The following is a 21,073-nucleotide window of genomic DNA, read 5'->3' as shown; positions in this document are numbered from 1 at the left end:
ATTTTTAGGAGAAAAAAGAGATAATAACGAACAGATTAAGAGAAGTTCATGAAGAAGTATGTAGAAGCTATTAAGCAGATATTTTTACTGGAGAGAGATAAGGCAGAAGGGATATGACTGATGGCTGAAGAAAGAAAATAGTGGCATTTTAACTCAGAATATTTGAAAGCAGAATACTGACTTAAAGCAAAGTGATAAGCTCACAGTGAGTTCTGATTTCAGATTCTTTCACTAAGACCTACCAGACTTCTTGGCCATTTCCATATCTGAAAATAAGAATTAACAAGAGAAGAGCCTTGAATCAAATAAAAGGAAAATTTCTGTTCACGTAACACAAATTAAAGAGAAATATATGATAGTAGGTTTTAATCATATTTTGACCCTATTTATGAAAAATAAGTAAGAAATAAAGCCTACAATTAAATGCAGAAAGAAAAAAAAAACATAAGATGGCTTTATTAGAAGAACAGCTGCTGTAAATCTGTGAAATATATGCTTGTCCTTAAACTATCAGGTAAGAAGGATATTTATAATCCAATTAGATGCTATGGATGAATTTACTCATTATTTCATGGATTCCTTGGAAATTAGGTAAATTACACTCACATGTAGTTTAAAAGCTTTTGAAAACTGGGGGGGTGGGGGGGAGAAGGAGGGGAGTCAGAGAAAAGAAAAAAGACCCTGTGCAAAGAAATCACCCACCTGTTTTCCCACTCTGTTGCATAAGAAACCATATCTTCATCATCTGAAATGCGCTCCCCCAAGTGTAGGTTTATGAGGTGTGTGTTTCCTGAATCAATTAAGCCTTCATATAAAAAGATGCTGAAGGAACAGCATTAATATCAGAATGGAGAAAAGGCAAAAATCTTGAAGTAAAGGAAAATTTTTCTCTTTCTTTATCTTATTCTTGGAAGGCACGTTTTCTTCATCTTGAATATGCAATTTACATAGTTAATTTAAAACAGCAAAATGGGAACTATATGAATGAAAATTCTTAGCTGAACTATACATAACCCAAGTTTTTACAAGATGTTAATTGTAAAATATCATCACATTTGTTTAATGAGATGTTTCTACCCACTAAGGAAGATAGGCATGTTTTGTATTTCTGTTTATAGAATGAGAAAAGGGATGTAGACTGAACCTAGATAAATTGGAGTAATAAACATTGAGTATGTCGATATACCTTTGCCAAAAACACTTCGAGCCTTCACTATCCTGTATTCCCAGCAATATATAATTCTGTTTGTACTGCAAAAGTCTGTTACTGAAAGATCAATATATATATTAATTTTTATACAATAGTGTGTTTGTCTTTCAGAAAAGGTTTTTGATCAGAGAATACAAATCCCTGTGGATTTTTGAGTTATCTTTACAACTGTCATGCTCTGTTGCTCATCTCACTGTACCTTCTTTTCCAGAGCAAACCACATGGCCACTTTAAAGGGCATTCTGAGATCTGTACTCAGAATCCTTTCTTTGTTTCAATTAGATTGTTTTCTACATACTCTTGCTTTATTTCCCCTTTGCAATCAAGACTACAGCTTAGGTTTTCCTTGGTCAACTGAAACTAATGAAATAATTTTCAGAGAAGTATCATACTGAGAATGAGAAACTCCATCTGGTCTCCATTTGTCCATGCACAGGACAACAACAGCTTTGTCCACTTGTACATTTCCAGTCCTTATTCCATGCATATTTCACCTACTTAACTTAATTCATTATGGTGATTTTGAAGATTTCAAACACTCTTAACCATTTAGCTGATCTGCATCACTCGGATATGTAATTATGGTCTGTCATCAGCCTCTGTTTTCTAACATATAAATGGTTCTCCAACGCCAGGGTGACAGGCACGCTGTTAGAATATCAAAACAATTAAATTCACTCCCTCAGGGCTGCACTGGCATTTGGCACTCTGTCTTGAGTAGTTTTATTTGTTAATTGTGTTACGACAGAAGTACAGGAATTTGAAGCCCAGGGATTTGCAATCATGGGACATCCATCTTTCTCATTCTTTGTGAAGGGCACTGAATTATGCCTAGCCTGTCTCTGCTCGCAGTGATCCACTGGCATGAAGGCCCAGATGTAGCAGTAGCAGTTCTTGGTGGAAGCCCATGACTGGGTTCCTCTGCAGTGGGAGGCCACTTGGATTCTCCAGCCTATCTACATCCTGTTCTGTGACTTTTCATAGAAGTAGAGTTAAAGAAGTGCAAAGGAATGGACTGCAAGAAGTTCTGAAAGAAATCATTTATTCTGTACAGGTGGCACCAGACAAAAAAAAAAAAAAAAAAAAAAACAAACAAAGAAAAAAAACCTGGGCTGAAAAGAAGAGTGTTTGCACTCTTGTATCAACAGCAATTATGGTTAAATATAATTAAACATGCAAGATTATTTAAACTGGTTTCTGTATTCTTTCAGTATGCTCATTTCACATTTGTCCCATCCAGCTTTAGAACAGAGAGGTTGCATCTCATAAAAAGAGAAGACATCAACCTCTACTACTAGAGATAAGGGGAGATTCTCACAGAAACAATAAGATCTACTTTAAACAGTTACTGTCTCAGTGCATTATTTTTTTGGCATTTCCCTGTGAAAATAGCATTCTCATCCAAGCTGTAAGATACATTCTTGAACTACATCCATGGAATAAGAAAGAGACAATGTAAAGCTGAGTAGTTCCAGATTCTGAAAAGCAGGAGAAAGCCGTAAGTGCAAAAATGAGCAAATTTATAAAGTGAGTTTACAGTAACTGCTGGGGAAAAAAATACAACACACACAAAAAAAGCATTCCTGGGAATGTGTTTATACTAAACAGGCATGCATTTAAACACCAAAGAAAAGTTACAGACCAAGTAAATTTCTACACTTTGTGGAAGAAACTTTGAACTCAGTATCTCATGTTGGGTGAAATGATGTAATTCAAAGATAATCCTGACACTTTTGTTCCTATCCTTAAGCTAAAAGTTTTATTAAGCATATTTTTTTTGTGGACATATGATAGTTAAAAAAAAAAAAAAGAATGAGTCACTTGGCTAAAGAAGTACAGCAGCATTGAGGTCTGAGTGCTATTTGTTAACTCATGTCTAGCAGTATAAAATAAGTTGGAAAACAAAAGTCTGTTTATAATTTATTTTATAAAGGAAAACGTTCTTCTAAAATACAAAAAATCTTTGTATTACGCCATGGCTAATGATCTAAACTTTTTCAGATTTGTGAAACACTTATCATTCTCTCATCCCACAGGAACAGCAGATGGGTTGTCCTTGTACAAAATGTGGTATCCACCTGCACTTCATTAAGAGAGCTGCATTTTCGTACATGCCACACCACAAGATCACCATGATGACATAGCAGCTTCAGAGAACAGCGTGACTAGGTTTTTTTTTTTTCAGGGTCTTTTTTTTTTTTTTCCCTCTTGTAACACAGAGGATCTGGCAGACTTTTACCTCCTGTCACTGTTTACAGCATATATTGGTCGATACAGTCCCTTATTGCATCTGCTCTGGGAATTAAGGAAAGCAGCTTCAAGGCAGTAAGGTAAGTGCTGCTGCATGTTTTAACTGTAATGTTCAGCTATTTAAATGTAGCTGTAATGGGAATGTGAAAACATGTCAAGATAAGTTTGCCAATTTGTAAATTGAATACAAATCAGCAGTCGTTTAGTGCATTTTCTGTTTTAGCTTCCTTGAAACAGCCTCACATGTTTTGTGCATCAATGCTGCACTTTTTCAAAGTGTTTTGTTCTGCTTCAAAAGAAGAGTTGATGTACAGCACAAAGAATTTATTTTCAAGACCACTCATTCCTCACTTGCTAATAACTTCATAGGACTCCATTTGTTAAATTTTCTTTCTCTTATAAAAAGGCAAGGTATTCAAACATTTAAATAATCAAGTAAACAAAGAGAGGAAAACTACAGGCATGTTGAAAAAATTTGGATAATTTTAAAGCTCATTTTATATATACTATTGAACCTTTTTTAATATGAACTCTTATGCAAACTGTGTGAAACAGTAAGCTGCAGAATTAATGCATATTTAGATTAATGATGTTTGAATAATAAACTTTTATATACCTTATTTCACAGCTTTGGAATTAAAGCAGTATAGGCTCCAAAATAATTTGAATAGTTTGTCTACTCCACTGTAGTAAGAATTTTTCCAAATTTGTGGATTTGTCATTTGGTGTGTTTTGGCATGCTGCCTGAGCAACTTCACAAATGTTTACACAGGTATTTAACAGCATAACTGAGTAGAACAAACACAGGCAATTAGTTCAAGCATGCTTGTGTTATAAGATCTAAGAATGTATGCTGATGGTATCTTTTGAATGTACACAGTTCAGTGTAACAGCCGAGCATGTGTATATGATCTATTTACATTTAACACTTCTGACAGAGAACCACTTAGAATGCAAAACCACAAATAAAACATAACAACACCAAAAATTCATGTTACTGTGCTATTTCATGACACATGTGCACATATGACTTTTCACTGAAGAATTGTCATTTAAATTTTAAAATCTTATTGGTAAAATCATTCAAATTTTTTTTATCTAACTCGAATGTTTTCATGGTAGTTAAGCATTGTACTCTGTTTAACTGTCTGCCTATGATATGAGTAATAAAGATAAGCATGTTGAATATAACTGGAAACCACAAGAACAATAGAACTTGAATTTAAAATGGGATGTTTATTCTATGTTATCAGTAAGACTATGAAATGATGAGGACGTGTAAAAATGTCATTGTGAGGTCAAAGAAGTCCAAGAAGTTCACTACATCATATATTTTGAATACAAAGCAGTTAGTTCTTCATCTTTAATGTTTAGTATCAAAATAGGAGCAGATTTCAAACCAGACTGCATTATTGTAACTCCTCTCCTTTCAGAGTAGCTATACTTCTTCATACCAGCAGGGGACTTTAAGTCCCCTGCGTGTTCTCATCTCATACAGTAATGAAGAACAGACAAAGAAAATTACACTGATAACTCACATTTCAATGATTCTCTATCCAACAGTTTGTCATTAGCTAAAACAGAGCCAACACCGTGGTAAAAGATATGCAATCCTAGTCCTTGTTCAGAGGACAGCAGCTTAATACCCAGCAGTGAGGATTCATGTGGGATTGACTGGACAAGAGAAAATTTTAAAAAAAATTCCTTCCATTACACAAGATCAGTAGGCCCTGATTAAAGTTATTCCAGTTGATTAAACTGTGATGTGGCTTTTATCAACTTAGTAAAAGCAAGGAAATTTAGTTAAGGACAACTTTCAGGCTATGAGCTTGCATTTTAACTTTAGGAACTTCATCACAAAATAGTGCTAACAAGACTTTGCTGGAAGATTGCCTAGGTCTGAGAATGTCTGGTGATCTGTTTAAATGATGCACATGCTGTCTGAAATAATTTGAGAACAAGAGGGTTCTAAGGATTTTCTGAATTTTCTCACTCTTTGAACAGTAGCTGAGTACATGTTCATGGTGAAAATCAAAGTAAGCTCATCAACTTCAGTGATGCTAAGCTGATCTTTACAACTCAGCATCCATCTAGGTAATAAGAAATATCTGCAAGATACTAGTTTATGCAGATTTTGAGATATTAATAGAGTTGTATCTTGTGAAGCATCTAATTATTAAAGTATGTCCTTGAAAAGTAATGTGAGATGAGTAATGTGTCACTGTATCACAGCAAAACATCCCCAATGTCTTAAACATCTTTTTGCTGTATATGATCTAGAAGGACAACTGTAAAGCAAGTGCTTATTGATCTGTTTACTTAGAGTCGCAATATAAAGTAATTAGTACTTTCATTGTCATATATCAATTTTGAAAGAACGTTTGCACTGTGTGAAGAGCTGTCATTTCAAATCCAGTGTAGACCTGTATTACAGTACACACATGTACACATATGCAGTGCTGTTTGACAGGTCCAGGAGAACATGTGCTGTTTTTATGAGTTTGTTCTTTAACTGAATATGGAAGAAGATATCTCAAGCTATTGGCATCTTAATAACACTATATAGCACACCATCACCCTCAGTTTGCAACTTTCCTTAATTTAGTTTTCTGAAACTGAATTAAGCCATTACATATTATTTAAGTATAAGGTACTTTAACATATTAGGAGTAGCAATGAAAGCTTGATAGAATTTAAATAGCAAAACTGTCTCTGAGCATGACCTTCAGCAAAACCAGAAACTTGTGTTCCAAGTTTAGAACACTTGGACTTTACCATTCTTCTTGTAATTTAATGAATTGCTACAGGATGATTTTAAAAATGTGTTACTTGCAGCAGCAGAATGGCCTGCAGATTCACATTACAAAGGCAGATTATAACAAAATAAGTGCTGTAAAACTGTAATAGTAACACTGCATTGCTAACAAACAATGTATTTTTAATTAATTACTAGCTTTATATAAGAAGCTTGTGTTAATTAGTGTTGAATCATAATCTTGGTATATTAAAATTTCAAGTATTGAAGAAAAAAATAGAAAATCAGAATTGTAACTTTTTTTTATTCTCCTCCACTATACAGAGACAAGACACATTGAAAAGATGACTTTAAACTCTCTACCCATCTTTCTAGTATTGATTAGTGGCATTTTTTGCCAATATGACTATGGTCCTGCAGATGATTATGGTTATGATCCTTTTGGGCCATCCACAGCAGTCTGTGCCCCAGAATGTAATTGTCCTTTAAGCTATCCTACTGCAATGTATTGTGACAATCTTAAACTGAAAACCATTCCAATTGTACCAAGTGGAATAAAATACCTTTATCTTCGAAACAATATGATTGAGGCCATTGAAGAGAACGCATTTGACAATGTAACAGATCTGCAGTGGCTGATCCTAGATCACAATCATCTGGAAAATTCAAAAATTAAGGGAAGAGTCTTCTCTAAACTAAAGAATCTGAAGAAACTTCACATTAACTACAACAATTTGACTGAAGCTGTTGGACCGCTCCCCAAAACTCTGGATGACCTGCAATTAAGTCACAACAAGATCACAAAAGTCAATCCTGGTGCACTTGAGGGGCTGGTAAATCTGACTGTCATTCATCTCCAGAACAACCAGCTGAAAGCAGATTCTATTTCTGGGGCATTTAAAGGTCTGAATTCACTTTTGTATCTAGACTTAAGCTTCAATCAACTTACAAAGCTACCAACAGGGCTGCCTCACTCCTTACTTATGCTGTATTTTGACAATAACCAGATCTCCAATATTCCTGATGAGTACTTCCAAGGTTTTAAAACCCTGCAATATTTACGTTTATCCCACAATAAATTAACAGATTCTGGAATACCAGGCAATGTCTTCAATATCACATCATTGGTCGAGTTGGATCTGTCCTTCAATCAACTGAAGAGTATTCCAACTGTCAGTGAGAATCTTGAAAACTTCTACCTCCAAGTCAACAAAATTAACAGTGAGTTAAAGTTGCATGTTTTCATTAACATTTACCACAGTCCATAAAGTAATGGCTTGTGCAAGTGTCTGGAATTGTTGTTCAAACAGTCTGAAGAAATGGTACTGGCTAACCTGTTAGCACACTGACATTTCTCTGACTGTTGCTCACATTAATATTAAAAGACAGACATTTAGCTACCTACTTGAAGGCAGAAAATTCTGTTTTCCTTCAAATGTGGTTATTAATCCTCATCTCACCTAAATTAAAGTGATTGCATTGAAATCAATGGAGGGTACTTATACAATTTAGAAAAAAAAAAACCCTCTGGAAAAAGTTTAATCAGTGTGAAAGATATTCAGAATTTGTAAGTCAAGAAAACATAACAGAATTTGACTACAGTATGTATAACCTTTCAGTGAAAGTACTGGAGGGGAGGAAAGGTAATACATAAGGTATAGGGCACAGTGAAAAATACACAAACTAGCTGTTATTTGTTTTATTTATTTATTTACTTTCTTCCTTCCTTCCTTCCTTATCTTCCCTCTTTCAGGCAGTATATTTCCAAATCCATCTTGAAATCCTAAGAGCTCCCCACTGTTTCTTCTTTCCATTCCTGTTTTCCACATCATATTTTCAAGTATCAAGCTTGTCTCCATTTAAACAAGATTTGAACAGAAGTTCCTCCTAAAGTCAGTAACCCCACCTTGTATGAGATTGTGGAGGTTTCTACTGAGACAAGACTGCCTTAATCCTGGGGTAGGAGGGGGATACTATGGAAGTGAGCAGGCCTCACTCTCCCATCAGACACTCTCCAGCTACACTTCTGTAATCAGTGACCTCTCATGGAGAGGCAGTATGGTGAAAAACAACTGTGTTTCTGTTGAGGGTTTACATCAACCTGCTAACTAGTATTAACTAAATCAGAAAATCCTCCTGTTTACCTGTATCCATCAGGTCTCTAGGACAGCTAATACATTTAATTTTTGCAACAATTTTTTTTGTTTGTTTGTTTACCATGTTTCACACGTTCCTCAATATTTTGATTTTTTTTTCCTGTATCTCATTTCCTTGTTTTGATGAAGGAAAGCAACAAATTAATGCTTCCCACATGAAGTACCAAGTATAGCAACCCATAGTGCTCTTTCAGATATTCTTCTGTTCCTGAAAGAGCTGATGATTTTTAATTTCTCCTGTGATAAATGAGGTATTTTTCAATGCTTAGAACAGCTGTTCTGAGCCTTTTTCAAGAGATCCAGGTACCAAGCTTGCTTTCCACTCACATTTCCAAGGTCTTCTCAGCAACTGTGACAGCAATTTACTTTTTCAGTGAAAGCAATGTTTCCAGAACTCTAGTCAGTGGAGAGGCTGATGGTGTGAGGTGTGAATGCACTGGCTACTGCTACACTTTCATTGCTACCATATGGACTGATGCAAGAGATCTCTAATTTGTTCTTTTGGCTGAATAAGAAAGTGTAGAAGACAAATTTCTTTGACTATCTAATTTCAAAGGCACAAAATTGTGTTCCCTTATATGCAAATTAACAATGTGGGGCAAGCAATAGGCATTTTGGTTTAAGAAGCTAGTTGATACAGAGTGAGCAAACCCTTTGCAATTCTTTTCTCATTACATCTGACCTACATGTCTGAGTGCTAAGTCTTTCTAAAAATTCAGTTGACTGATGTTTGACCCTCAAACAAATGACCAGTTGCTTTTTAATAAAATATTCTTGTTTTCCAGAGATTTATGTAAGGTTGAAGGTAAACAAGGAAAGCTTCCCTTCCATATAATGGCCCATAGTACTGATATTATGTGAGAAGGAAACTTCTGTATTACATTTAATGATAGCTTGTCCTAAAAGGATACTCAATTCAAAAGGCATAGATTCTTAGATTATACTTGCATAGCTTAAAATTTTCACTTATATAGTTCTTCATTTGCTGTCATTTCTCTTTTTTTTTTCAGTACACTGAGGACTATAAATTAACCTTAACATTTGGCTGAGAAAAAACCATACCCCATTTGATATTATTAGAAAGAAAGGGAATATTTCTTTAAATTATTGTCCCTGAGTTTTGGTTTGATGGAGAAATTATGCATTGACATATTTAAAAGATGATGTATTAGGAAAATATCCTCATATGAGTGACTTTGATCTTACTGAACAAAAGCTGATAAATGTACCCTCCAAAAGATTTGAAAGATTTGAAGATTTGTCTTCATCCCAGTGTGACAGGAGGAGGAACAGGCTAACAAGTAGGATAGCAAACTGGAATAAAGACAAATTCAGAAGAACTCCTTTGATCTCTACTAATAAACTGAAGCATGTGCGAAGTCCATGTTAGGTATCAACAGTATACCCCATCACCTGTATTTGAACAAGTTAGATTTCCAAGCTAGTGTGGGACCATGATGAGTTTATAAAAGTCTTTGCTCTATTCCTGTCTCAAGAGCAAAGAATGGAGAAGATTGGAGTTTCTGGGTTTTTGTTGTTGTTGTTGTTTGTTTTTCTTATTGTCTTTTTTAGTAATTTCAGGGTGAAATTTTGTGCTTTGTAATAACAATTGTTTGCTCCTATGCTTTAAGATGCCTTTAGGTTTAAGTATATATTTATAGTATTTGTTATTATAGATTATTCAAGGCAAAAAACCCTCTGCAAGTATAAACATCAAAGAGAATCAGTGATATGAGAGTTCACAGGCGCATATTTCATTTGCAAAAGATTAAGAAAAGAAGCTTCCACGTGAAGCACTAGCAAGAAGATATTGTAGGAATGGAGTATAACAAGTGGAACTCGAAAACTTTTCAGAGGACAGTCAAAGACACATATTCTCATAGAATCATGGAACTATTAGAGTTGGAAGGGACCTCTGAAGGCCAGCTCCCCTGCAATGAACAGGGACACCACAGCTAGATAAGGTTGCCCAGGGCCTTATTCAGCCTCACTTTGAAAGTCTCCAGGGATGGGACGTCAACTACATAACTGAGCAACCTATTCCAGTGCCTCACCACACTCACTGTAAAAGATTTTTCCTTATATCAAACCTAAATCTACCCTCTTTGAGCTTGGAACCATTTCCCCTTGCGCTATCACAGCAGATCCTGCTAAAGAGTCTGTCCCCTTCTTTCCTGTAGCTTCCCTTTAGATACTGAAAGCTCACTACCAGGTCAGCTGGCAGCTTTCTCTTGTCCAGGCTGAACAGCCCCAGCTCTCTCAGCCTGTCCTCATAGGAGAGGTGTTCCATCCCTTTGATCATTTTGTGGCCCTTCTCTGGATACACTCCAACAGTACTGAATACTCCACATCTGGATGCAGTCCTCCAGGTGAGACCTCACCAGCGTTGAGCAATGAGGTAGGATCACCTCCCTCAACATGCTGGCCGTGTTTCTTTTAATGCAGTCTGGGTTATGGTTATCTTTCTGAGCTGCGAGGGCACATTGCTAGCTCATGTCCAGCTTGCCAGTACCCCAGCTTTTTTTTGGCAAGGCTGCACTCAATCCTCTCATCCTCCAGCTTGTATTTGTAATGGTGGTTGCCTCAACCCAGGTGCAAGATCTTGCATTTGGACCCAGCTTTCTGCTGCAGTTCTGGCTGCATTTTGCTGCAGTTCATTGGCTGGATCAGTAGTTGTCCCATGAATTTAATTACTCTAAACATAGCTAGTTGTAAGATGCCTTGTGGTCTTCTATCTGGAACACTGCACCAATCTCAGAGTGTTTTTTTACAATGGTCTGTGCAGAAATGACTGAATATGCTTACCATCGTCCCACAAGCCAACAAGGATTATTAGAGCTGCTGATCCCAGTAAGCTTTTCTGCTGTATTGCATGTCTTAACAAGAAGTCTCAGCATAGTCAATTTTCCTCAGCTTGAAGCTGCTTGTGCTCCTGATTTAAAAAGTGATATACCTTTGCTTAGCATACAGTAAAAAAAAAAAAAAAGAATTTTGTGTAGAAAATAAATGTATGTATGCTTCTATTTTGGTCTATCGGTGAGAGCAGAGGATAAATATGCTCCTTTATATATATTCCTTTTTGTTGTATTCCTTTATATATATACTTATTATATTCGGGTTATTTGTTAAAATATCAAAATTTCTTAAAGGGACAGACGCATTTAGTGAGAAAATAGCTGTTCAGATGAAAATCCAACTTTTATCCAATTCTTGTTGGATCTCTGTGTCAGGTTCAAGCAGGAATTCTTTGTTGGCAAAATATGAATGTCACACTGGTGGCAAAATTCAAGGTTCATTGCCTCTGAACATGGATATTATTAATTCAGAAACATTTTTAACAGGAATATCTGCAACATTGATCACTGTAATAAAGGAGGAAGTAAACTAGTGATGTTTCAGTGCTTCAGTCTCTTTGACTGTGGTTCCCACGCAGAACATCTAGATAAAAGAATATCAGATGCAGTCCAAGTCCCACTTGTCTAATCTTTTTTTATTGTAGGTAATAATTAGAATCCAGATATTTTTAATATACTTCTAACAACTGAAATTACACAAACTGTATAATAAATTGATACCCACATGAAAAAAACGCATTTTTGCACTGAGTAATGGAACCCAATACCACTGAACTTCATGACAGAGTTCCTTTGACTTCAGTAAAGACTAAATCAGAATCTATTTCCAAAGTGGTTTAAATCTCATAAGCAGTCTGCACAGCTAGATGTTTTAGTAACACTGATAAACTTTACGATTTACATGTATGACGTTTAAATACTCTGAGCACCCAAATTACATGTGCATACCTTATATTTCAACCAATTGTAAGACCTTGCACTCAGAAGTAACAACAAGAAAAAATATGAAAAAAGGAAATTCAGAAAGCTTTTATATGTGTGGCCTTCAACAAATGTGTAATTACATGCCATTTTATTTTCCATGAATGATAAGAAAAGGAAAAAGAAATCTATATTAGAATTCATATTTATTCAAATCTTTACAAATTACACCAAATTACCTAGAAAGATTTGGATGTAAATAATTAATGGTATAGTCTGTAGGCCAAGCAAACTTATGTTTGCATACAACAAATACCATACAGCTCTAATCCTATCTCTTATTTTATATGGTTATATCCCGCAAGAATTGACAGTTCATTTCAACTGATACATTCTGAACTGGAAGAATATTAGAATTGATCTTCAGACTTAATATTATTAATATTGTGATTCTGACTGTCCAATGACTGTGTTATCAAGGATGTCTTTTATCTCTCACCTGTTGCAATTTCCATGAAAATAAATAGGCATTACCTTTAGCTCTCATCTTTCCAAAACAGGGTTGTACAATGCACAAAATCTAGGAAATTGTTTTGATTTTGGTCTCTAACTGGTGTACAAAATCTAACATTTTTGAAACGCATTTCCTTAATCCTCATTTAAAACTTATGGAAGATACACACAGTTTTACCCACTATTCAACATATCAACATATCTCTACCTCTACTATCTCTAAAACATTACCTAGACTGTCATTCTTTAAAGATCTGCCTTTATGGACAAATATACACTTATATCTAGTTCACACTAGTTCATTTAATCAATGAATGCACATTACTGTAATGTTAATTCTGGAAGAATTAAACTTAAAATGGAAGACCCTCCATCTCCTTTAGTACAACGTTTTCTCAAATGAGATAAATAGTCATACAGCATAGATATAAAAGGTGCTGTTTTCAAAAGTCCACTGGTAGTCAAAAGAGTTTCTGATTTTGAGAACCCTATATTTGTTTTTCACAAATTATGAGTTGTAGTCTTCTGCAACATGAAAGCATTTTATAGCATTTGATTGATTACAAAAGCTGTAAGACTCTCACATTTCTTCTTCAGTAGTGTATGAATCAAAGATAAGTGTATGAATGTAGATAAGAATGAGGGACCATCTTAGTAGAATTACACAGTGTGGTATATAATGGGTACTAGGCTTATTTGCATAGATTCTCTCTTGAGAATAGACCTTTTCTGCATGATACATATGTCGGTTACTTTGAAAGTAATGCCTCTTATTTAATTTCATGAAAACTGCAACAGATACAAAGGGCAGAATAAAGCCATTTGACAGTGAAGATTCTCAGCTACAAAACACTATTTTTTTTCAGCATAGTCACACCACTAACTGCAGTTTTTTCAAGAAATGAAGAAGAGCCTGAATGCAACACTTGTAAAAGTCTGTACCAGTGGAGGTGACCCACAGTTGCTGTTACCGCTGCTGAAATGGACCACCCTCAGCCTCACTGTGCTCACATCCACTGTTTGGTATCCATTAACATTCAGCAAACATTGACAAATGTCAGTGGGTTCAACGTTTACTGCATAGAGGAATTCAGTGATACCCCTTTGCTTCATCCACACTTTCATGTCAAATGCCATTAAGTCAGACTGCCCCTCTGCTGCCATCTGTTGCACAGCAACAAAATGAAATGGAATATTGTTGGGAAGGTTCATCCTCTACTGCTGTACCACCAACATCTGCCTCTGATGTCTTGAGCCAACATAATAAAATGGGAGGCATTACTTTTGGAGCATCCCTTGTATATATGTGTGCATATTTATATTGAGCACAGAATTTTGTTTTTTTTTTTTTTTTGCTTCCAGTTAATATTGTTCATAAGATACTAATTTCATTCAAGGTCTGCTGTATTCCAACTGGATGGAGTCTATATACAGCATGATACATAAATTGCAATAAATACAAAAATTTTTCAAATATTTTTTATGATTACTTACTTTGTAAGCCTGCTGTTCCAGAAAGGTTCAGCCGTACAGTTTGAGCGTAATTTCTTCCTTGCTCCTAGGCCAAATTGCATTTTGAAAATAGTAAATCAAAAGTAAACATTCAGAAAACAATACTTAACAGAGAAACTCTGTGGATTGTCTTATTGGTAAGGCCAAATCACAGTGTCAGTTGTTCCAGAAACTTCATTCAAGATATTACATAGCACTGTTTCACATTTCCATCATAATGCACTCAGCGTAAGAGATTATTCCCTCTGCATCCCAGATTCTACTGATTCTTTCTTTTCTTTTATTTTTTTTTACTTTTCCCTTCTAAGTGCCAGCCTGAGTCTGTGAATAAAATCTAAGTCTTAAAATTCATAGTAATGTTGGAAGCACACAGCACTTGAAAAACCCAGTCTGAAATTCTTAAATTCTGAACTTCTCACAGCTAAAGCGAGGAACCTCTTCAACACTTCTGACAAGGGGAAATTGTTTCAAACTAAAAGAAAGGAGATTTAGATATTAAGAAGAAGAAGATTTAGAATATAAAGAAGAAGATTTTACAGTAAGGTTTGTGAGGCACTGGAACATGTTGCCCAGAGGAATTGTGGATGATCCATCCTTGGGAGACATCCAAGATCAGGCTGGATGTCACTCTGAGTGCCCTGATCAGCTGTAGGTAATCAATTCCTGCTCACTGCAGGGGAGTTGGAGTGGATGACCAAGGATCCCTTTCAACTCAGAAGATCCTATGATTCTATAATACAGACTTCTCGAGTTGCAGTAAACTAACAGGGAATTATATCAGCGGAAACACATTAAATATTGAAAAATTTTCAGTGGAGGTTCAGATTGGTTACTTAGGAAAAGGTTTTTCACTGAGATGGAGGAATGGGCTCCTCAGGAAGGCCACATTTTCCAAGTGGTATTTGTCCTAATTCTTCATGTTTTTTCTTACTCATGTACCCTTTTTTTCAGAGTTCCCATTGAGCAGCTTCTGTAAGGTTGTTGGACCACTGACATATTCCAAGATCACACATTTACGCCTGGATGGAAACAATCTCACTCGGGCTGACCTGCCACAGGAGATGTACAACTGCCTTCGAGTGGCTGCGGAGATCTCACTGGAGTGAGATGCCTCAGAGTCTGCTGTTCCCTTCTATGGGCCATTATTACAGGAATTGCATCATGATAGCTCTTTAAATTTAGGATACATCTTAAAAAAAAAGTCAATCTGCATATTATCCATTCTGTTTGTTAACATTTAGCATGCACTTGGCAACCTTAAGGAAATGTGTGCATATTTTTACAAAAGGTTGTTATTTAGAAAGCACAAGAATGACCAGATGTGGTGCAAAATACGCCTTCATGTGGTTAGTTAAGTTGAGGGAAAACCTCAACCTGATAGAAATCCATGTTCAAGCATGCAATATGTACCATCTGGTACCAGACGTATGTAGAAGTCAGATGGGTTTCATCAGAGTGCTGAGCAGTATGGACTAGCCTGTGTAAATAGAGATTCTTCTGCAAGCAATCCATCATTCTTAATTATTCATGTCCTTCTTTTGTTAAAGTGATTTAACAATATAAAAGCAGTTTAAAATGTATGAAAATATTTTTCGGAGCTATTACAGTATGAAATGAATAGAATATGTGAAGGATAACAGGGAAACAAACATTTTTTTCAGGTCAAAAATTGTTTTCTTTTTGTCATGCTTTCATTTAAATTTTCATGGAAAGATTTTTATCCACTGCTGATATAATTGTTATTTCAAAATAAGTCATATATACAAGTATTTTTATTCAATTACTTGCATGCTACTTTTAACCAGATTGTAGAAAATAAAACATAGTAACTAGTATTTCTGTGTCCATATCATTGCCAACAGTGTTTCAATCTTTTATAAAATGAAAAGAAAAAAATCCTTCAGGTTAAAATATGATAATCAAAGATATTCTATTTTGCAAAATTTATTGTAAGGTTGAATAAACTGTTTTCTCTACTTTCAAGTTTCAATATGTTTATAAAGTTACAATTTAACCTATACCACCTCACTTGCATTAGCCATTAAGTCCTCATCTTCTTGAGGCTGCAGTATGGGAGTCACAGCATTATGAAACATCGTGAATTAATTTGTAAGCACTGTCAAAAGAATAACAAAATCTCTCAGAAGCCACAGGCAACAAGTAAAATACAACCCTAGCTATTTATGACAGAAAAATAGTAATGTATTCTACCTGGGAATGAATAGTCCAAATATTGTCAGCATCTCAGAACACACACTAAAAAAAACATAAATGCTAGTAACTGAGAGTCATAAATGACTTGCTTGCAAACACAGATCATCCCATGGGTACTATTTAGACTATTAAGCACTCAACCAGAAATTCCTGGAGTTTCCATAGCAAAAGCAGAAAGTATCATCTAAGAAAAAAACTCCAGACAGGATTTAGTCTTAGCTAGAGGTGAAGTACGTAGTGTGTGTTCTGTAATATCCATTAAAGATGTTTAGGAACATCCATAAAAGGGGTCAGGAGGTATCTTACAGATAAACTGCCAAACAATGGGACAGACTCAGGACTGCACAATGAATGGGCAATGTGGCAAAGCAAAAGTTGCAAAAGAGAAATTCAGGCTGGAAATGTGAACAAATTCTTCACAATGACAGTGTGAAACCCTGTTACGAGTTGCCCAGGGAGGCTGTGGACTGTCCATCCTTTGAGATTTTCAGAAAATGGGTGGGCACTGCCTTGAGGAACAGCTCTGGTTTTGAAGATGGCTTAACTTCTACAAGGAGGTTGAACTAAAGGACCTCCACTATTTCCCTTAAACTTATTAATAATTTATCCTACTCCAAGAATACTGGTAAGTAATGGGGAAAAATATCAGTTTTAACCAGCTCAACAGTTGAAGAGTTTTGCAGTAAATTCACATGGAAAATTTATTGTTTTGAGTTCCAGTCCATAATTCAGATTCCCTGGATACTCGCAAAATCATAACTCAGCTGACATTTGGATATAGATTCCATAGGTAAAAACTGTGGAAACTCTCCTCTGATGCCCAGATGTCTGCAGCTGGCCTGTTCAAGTCTGCTCTCATTCTAACATATGTGAACTACTCAGTGCCAGCAGTGAAGTCAGAGGCCCAACCCATCTAATTATCCCATGTGCAATAGCAGTGGTAAAGATGCTTAGAGGTCTACACAAAAGTAGAGTCTGTATTAAGAGCTATTATCCCTATGAGCAGAGTGCTCATGAGAGACATCTTGGTTCCAACTTTTTTTGCAGATTAGATGAAAGACTCTCATTCTGCAAGAAAAGAACTTAATTAATAAGCTATACAAAATTCATGGATAAATATCTTCTAAAATTTTAGTACGTACTGTGAGTAGTTAGAAATCAGTTGGCAAAGAGGAAAACAAGAAAAGCTAAAATTGTGCTTTAGGACACTCATCTTGAATGAAGGAAATTCAGGTTCAAGTGGCTGAGTAAATAATCATTTTATTATGCAAAGCACAACAGCCTAAAAAGAAAAAGCTGAGCACTCCTAACCACACAGTAGTCTGCAGGATCAGAAATTAAGCTGTGCTTATGAGCTAGACAGGAAAAAATTTTTGTCCATATCTCTACCTTGCTGTAACAAAAAATTGTTTCTGAGATACAGGGATCTTCCTGATGAAAGCAACTTGAACATGTTCAGAGGTGAGACTGAATCACTCAAGACTGTGCTCAATGAATCACGTAAGCTCTTTGCCCTGAAGACTTCAGTTTGCATTCTCTAAGTTCCTAGTAGTTAGAATAGTTAGTGGATCCTTAAGGTTTTACATATACAGAATCATGGACCTGTTTATTTCCTCAAAGAAAACCATCCTCAGTGACATTTTGAACAAGTGTCTGAATTCATTACTAATAGCAGTCTAATAATACTTTTAAGTGTTCATGAAAAAAATAGCACACGATTTAAGAAAGTTTATGAATTCTGCCTATGCCTCCTGTCAGATTTTGTGATAAGAGTTTACTCAGAATAAGATTATTCTGATTAGCATGTAGGCCATGTTTTTAACATTGCAAATAGCTGTAGAATCTCAGCAGTGGAGATGTCAAAAAACAAACATCTTGTTCACAATCAGACTCTCTAAATCTTTCCCAAGAGACAGGTATGAATATTGATGAGAGAAAGTAGTTAAGTCTGGGATACCAGTGAGAATGGAAGCATGTTTTTCTTGTCACAAAACATAACCAGCTGCTTAATAATATGGCCTTTGCTAGATTTAAGTTTCTAGCATTCATCAGACATGCAAAAACTCACATATCTCATATCCCTTCAGGATATCCCTCGTGGACCTTCTTGATAGCTGCACCTTGGGGCATAGCTCATTGTCTGCATGGTGGTATAAGCTGCCTATAATAATGTATTTTCTTAATAGATGGACAGGCTCCTTGCTGTGATTGATGCACCAACACATAGAGAAAGACACGACCATACTAGTTATTAGTGACCTAGAGAAGTTCTACGCCAGAAATTGCAGCTCCTATTATCTTTACTATCGTCACTCTATCAGTTCTTGTATTGCTTAGCCAGCATGTAAAACAACTGAAGGAGTGAAAAAATTATCTTGGAGCCTTTGGGCATGCAAAGAAAACAGGCTGTTAGATTTAATTGTATGGACAACTAGGCTGTGTAAAAAAACATTTTTGTGTCTTGCAGCATGAGGTAAAGTGTTCAGGACAGCAGTGCTGTCTGATCAACCTGACTAGAGAACATATTCCAGAAATTATAAAGACACTTTGAAATATACTGAATAGTGCCTGTAAAAATATCTAGTTCTGCTGAAGATAATGCCTTTATTGAAACACGCATAAGACTGCAGACAGAAGTAAGTTTTTATAAATGTCATACCTCGTAAACCAATACAATAATAACCTGTCTACAGGATAAACAAGGCCAAATGCTGTCTTTCAAAATTCTGTTTTTTTGTTGTTTGTTTGTTTTTTGTTTTTCCCCATGAACTTTTTGGGATCTCATTGTGTGCCTCTGCTATGCATCTTACTCTGTCAACAAGTTTGCAAGGTAGATAAACAAATGTTTCTTGAACTTCACATTTAGACTTAATGATTAGGACTATTTTACTGTCAAATAAATAAACATGAAAGCTTGTGAGTTCTCAAAAGAATACCAAAATTATGTACAACATCACATTGATTTTGAGAAACATTTGTGATTCAAAGTATCAGAAAAGAGTTGGTTTTTTACTCAGTTTAGGTAATAAAAGTCATCTCCTCCAGGATTTTTCAGGCCCACCTGAGACTCAGAAGATGAGAAGTATGCTGTTCCTAATGAAATCCACAGCCTTGACACAAAGTGTATATTACCCTTATAGTGCAGAAAGGCACTAGGCATTTAGTTCTGGAGTTCACAGCAGCTGCTGTGGTAAGTGGAGAATCACTTGATTCTCCCATAGAGCTAGCTGTCTTAAAAAAAAAAAAAAAAAAAAAAAAAAGCGGTGTTGTGCTGAAGTGCTTGTTGAGGACTTTAATCTACACTATAAAGATGTTGTTTCAACATGTTCTATATGAAAGGATAATCGGTGACTGGAGTATTCATGGTGAGTGAGACTGTAGCTTCAAGTCAGGACTCTGGAAGAAAACATGAGTACTTTGGAATTGCCAGCTGTTGAAAATTATGCCTAACCAGACTGTTAAAAAATCACATATTCTTCGTTCAATATTTCCCAAAGAGTATCTGCATTAAAAATTAGACTAAAATATATTACAATTAATGGAAAGTGAAGTACAGATTACATTTTCATATACTTATACCATTTGGATTTTCTTTCAAAATACTAAGAAAGCACCCTATCCTTGAATTTGTCATCTGCCAGAATCACTATAGTAGAGTTTTATTATAAAAGGACTACAATATTTTTTTCATTAAGATGTGGGGGTGCTCTTTTTTGAAAAGCTTGCCATTTCTTTCAGAAAACAGAACTTTCTAGAGATCTGAGCTTCTCAGAATTCATCACCTTACTAAGGGAATCTAAAATGAAGAAGTGTTCAAATTATTTTTACACTTTTTTAACAACAGAACTAAACAAAAGAACAGAAGAAACACTCATGCTGCACAGCCTGTTTTCACTATATTTATGTTACTTTCAAATATTTAATCTGATAATTTATTTTTCAAAACTGTAGATATAAATAATAGTCACTGAATGACTAATGCATGCTTTAATTTACCATTAGTTGCCTAGCAAATATTAATCATCTAAATAGTTACATGCAGGCCCAAGAATTCAATGTATATTTGTAATTTACAAATGCGTAAAATTTGGATATTTAATTTAAGATACATTTAGCATATAGAGTTGCATATCTACATTTTAAAAATCAAGTCTCTGATATGAACATAGAATATATTTGTTTCAGTGTTGAAAATGTTGAAAACTTGAAAACAAATTAAGGTAAGAGATTAACAGCTATATTTACATGACAGGTAAACTAAACCTAGCTAGCCAAAGTAAAAACCAGATCTTGGCATTTTATTGTGGAACTTCATTGTGTCACCGTGGTGAAGAGTTCAAAATAGAAAGAGAACAGACATCCAAATCATTCCCTAATGAAGCATGTTTGGAAGAGCTCTGTACTTCCCATAGAAGTTGAATTCTTTTCCATAGTTACTCGGTTCTGAAATTTGCTGTTCTGCAATGATGTCTTTAAGTTGAGCTATTCAGTTCTCGCTGGAGGTTTCACAAGGGAGTTCTCCCATAACAGAACTTGTGGGTTGAGATAAAACTACTTCAAAAGATAGTGAGAAGGAAGAGAATAATAGTTATGACAGTATATATATATAGCAATATATTTAGCAATATAGAATTTGCTCACCACCCACTGACTGATGCCCAGTTAGTCCCCTGGTGAGCAGAAGAGA

General features: G+C 35.4%; 1 protein-coding gene across 1 annotated transcript; it reads left to right on the top strand.

Annotated features, from left to right (window-relative positions):
* Window positions 1-3,181: 3,181 nt before the first annotated feature.
* Window positions 3,182-16,007, top strand: LUM (lumican). Its single transcript, XM_003202125.5, has 3 exons — window positions 3,182-3,540; window positions 6,540-7,436; window positions 15,124-16,007. The coding sequence occupies exons 2-3, from the start codon at window positions 6,560-6,562 to the stop codon at window positions 15,276-15,278; spliced, it is 1,032 nt and encodes a 343-aa protein (XP_003202173.3). The 5' UTR covers window positions 3,182-3,540; window positions 6,540-6,559; the 3' UTR covers window positions 15,279-16,007.
* The last annotated feature ends 5,066 nt before the right edge of the window (window positions 16,008-21,073 follow it).

The sequence above is a fragment of the Meleagris gallopavo genome, chromosome 1, assembly GCF_905368555.1.
Source record: "Meleagris gallopavo chromosome 1, MGAL_WU_HG_1.1, whole genome shotgun sequence".
Classification (NCBI taxonomy): domain Eukaryota; kingdom Metazoa; phylum Chordata; class Aves; order Galliformes; family Phasianidae; genus Meleagris; species Meleagris gallopavo.
The sequence above is the reverse complement of the archived record's forward strand: the minus strand, read 5'-3'. Positions and strand labels throughout refer to the sequence as shown.

Excerpts from the sequence above, each read along its gene's own strand:
- LUM (XM_003202125.5), top strand. The coding sequence starts at position 6,560 with ATGACTTTAAACTCTCTACCCATCTTTCTAGTATTGATTAGTGGCATT. Across the intron at positions 7,437-15,123 it reads CCAAGTCAACAAAATTAACA|AGTTCCCATTGAGCAGCTTC; the intron begins GTGAGTTAAAGT and ends CCTTTTTTTCAG.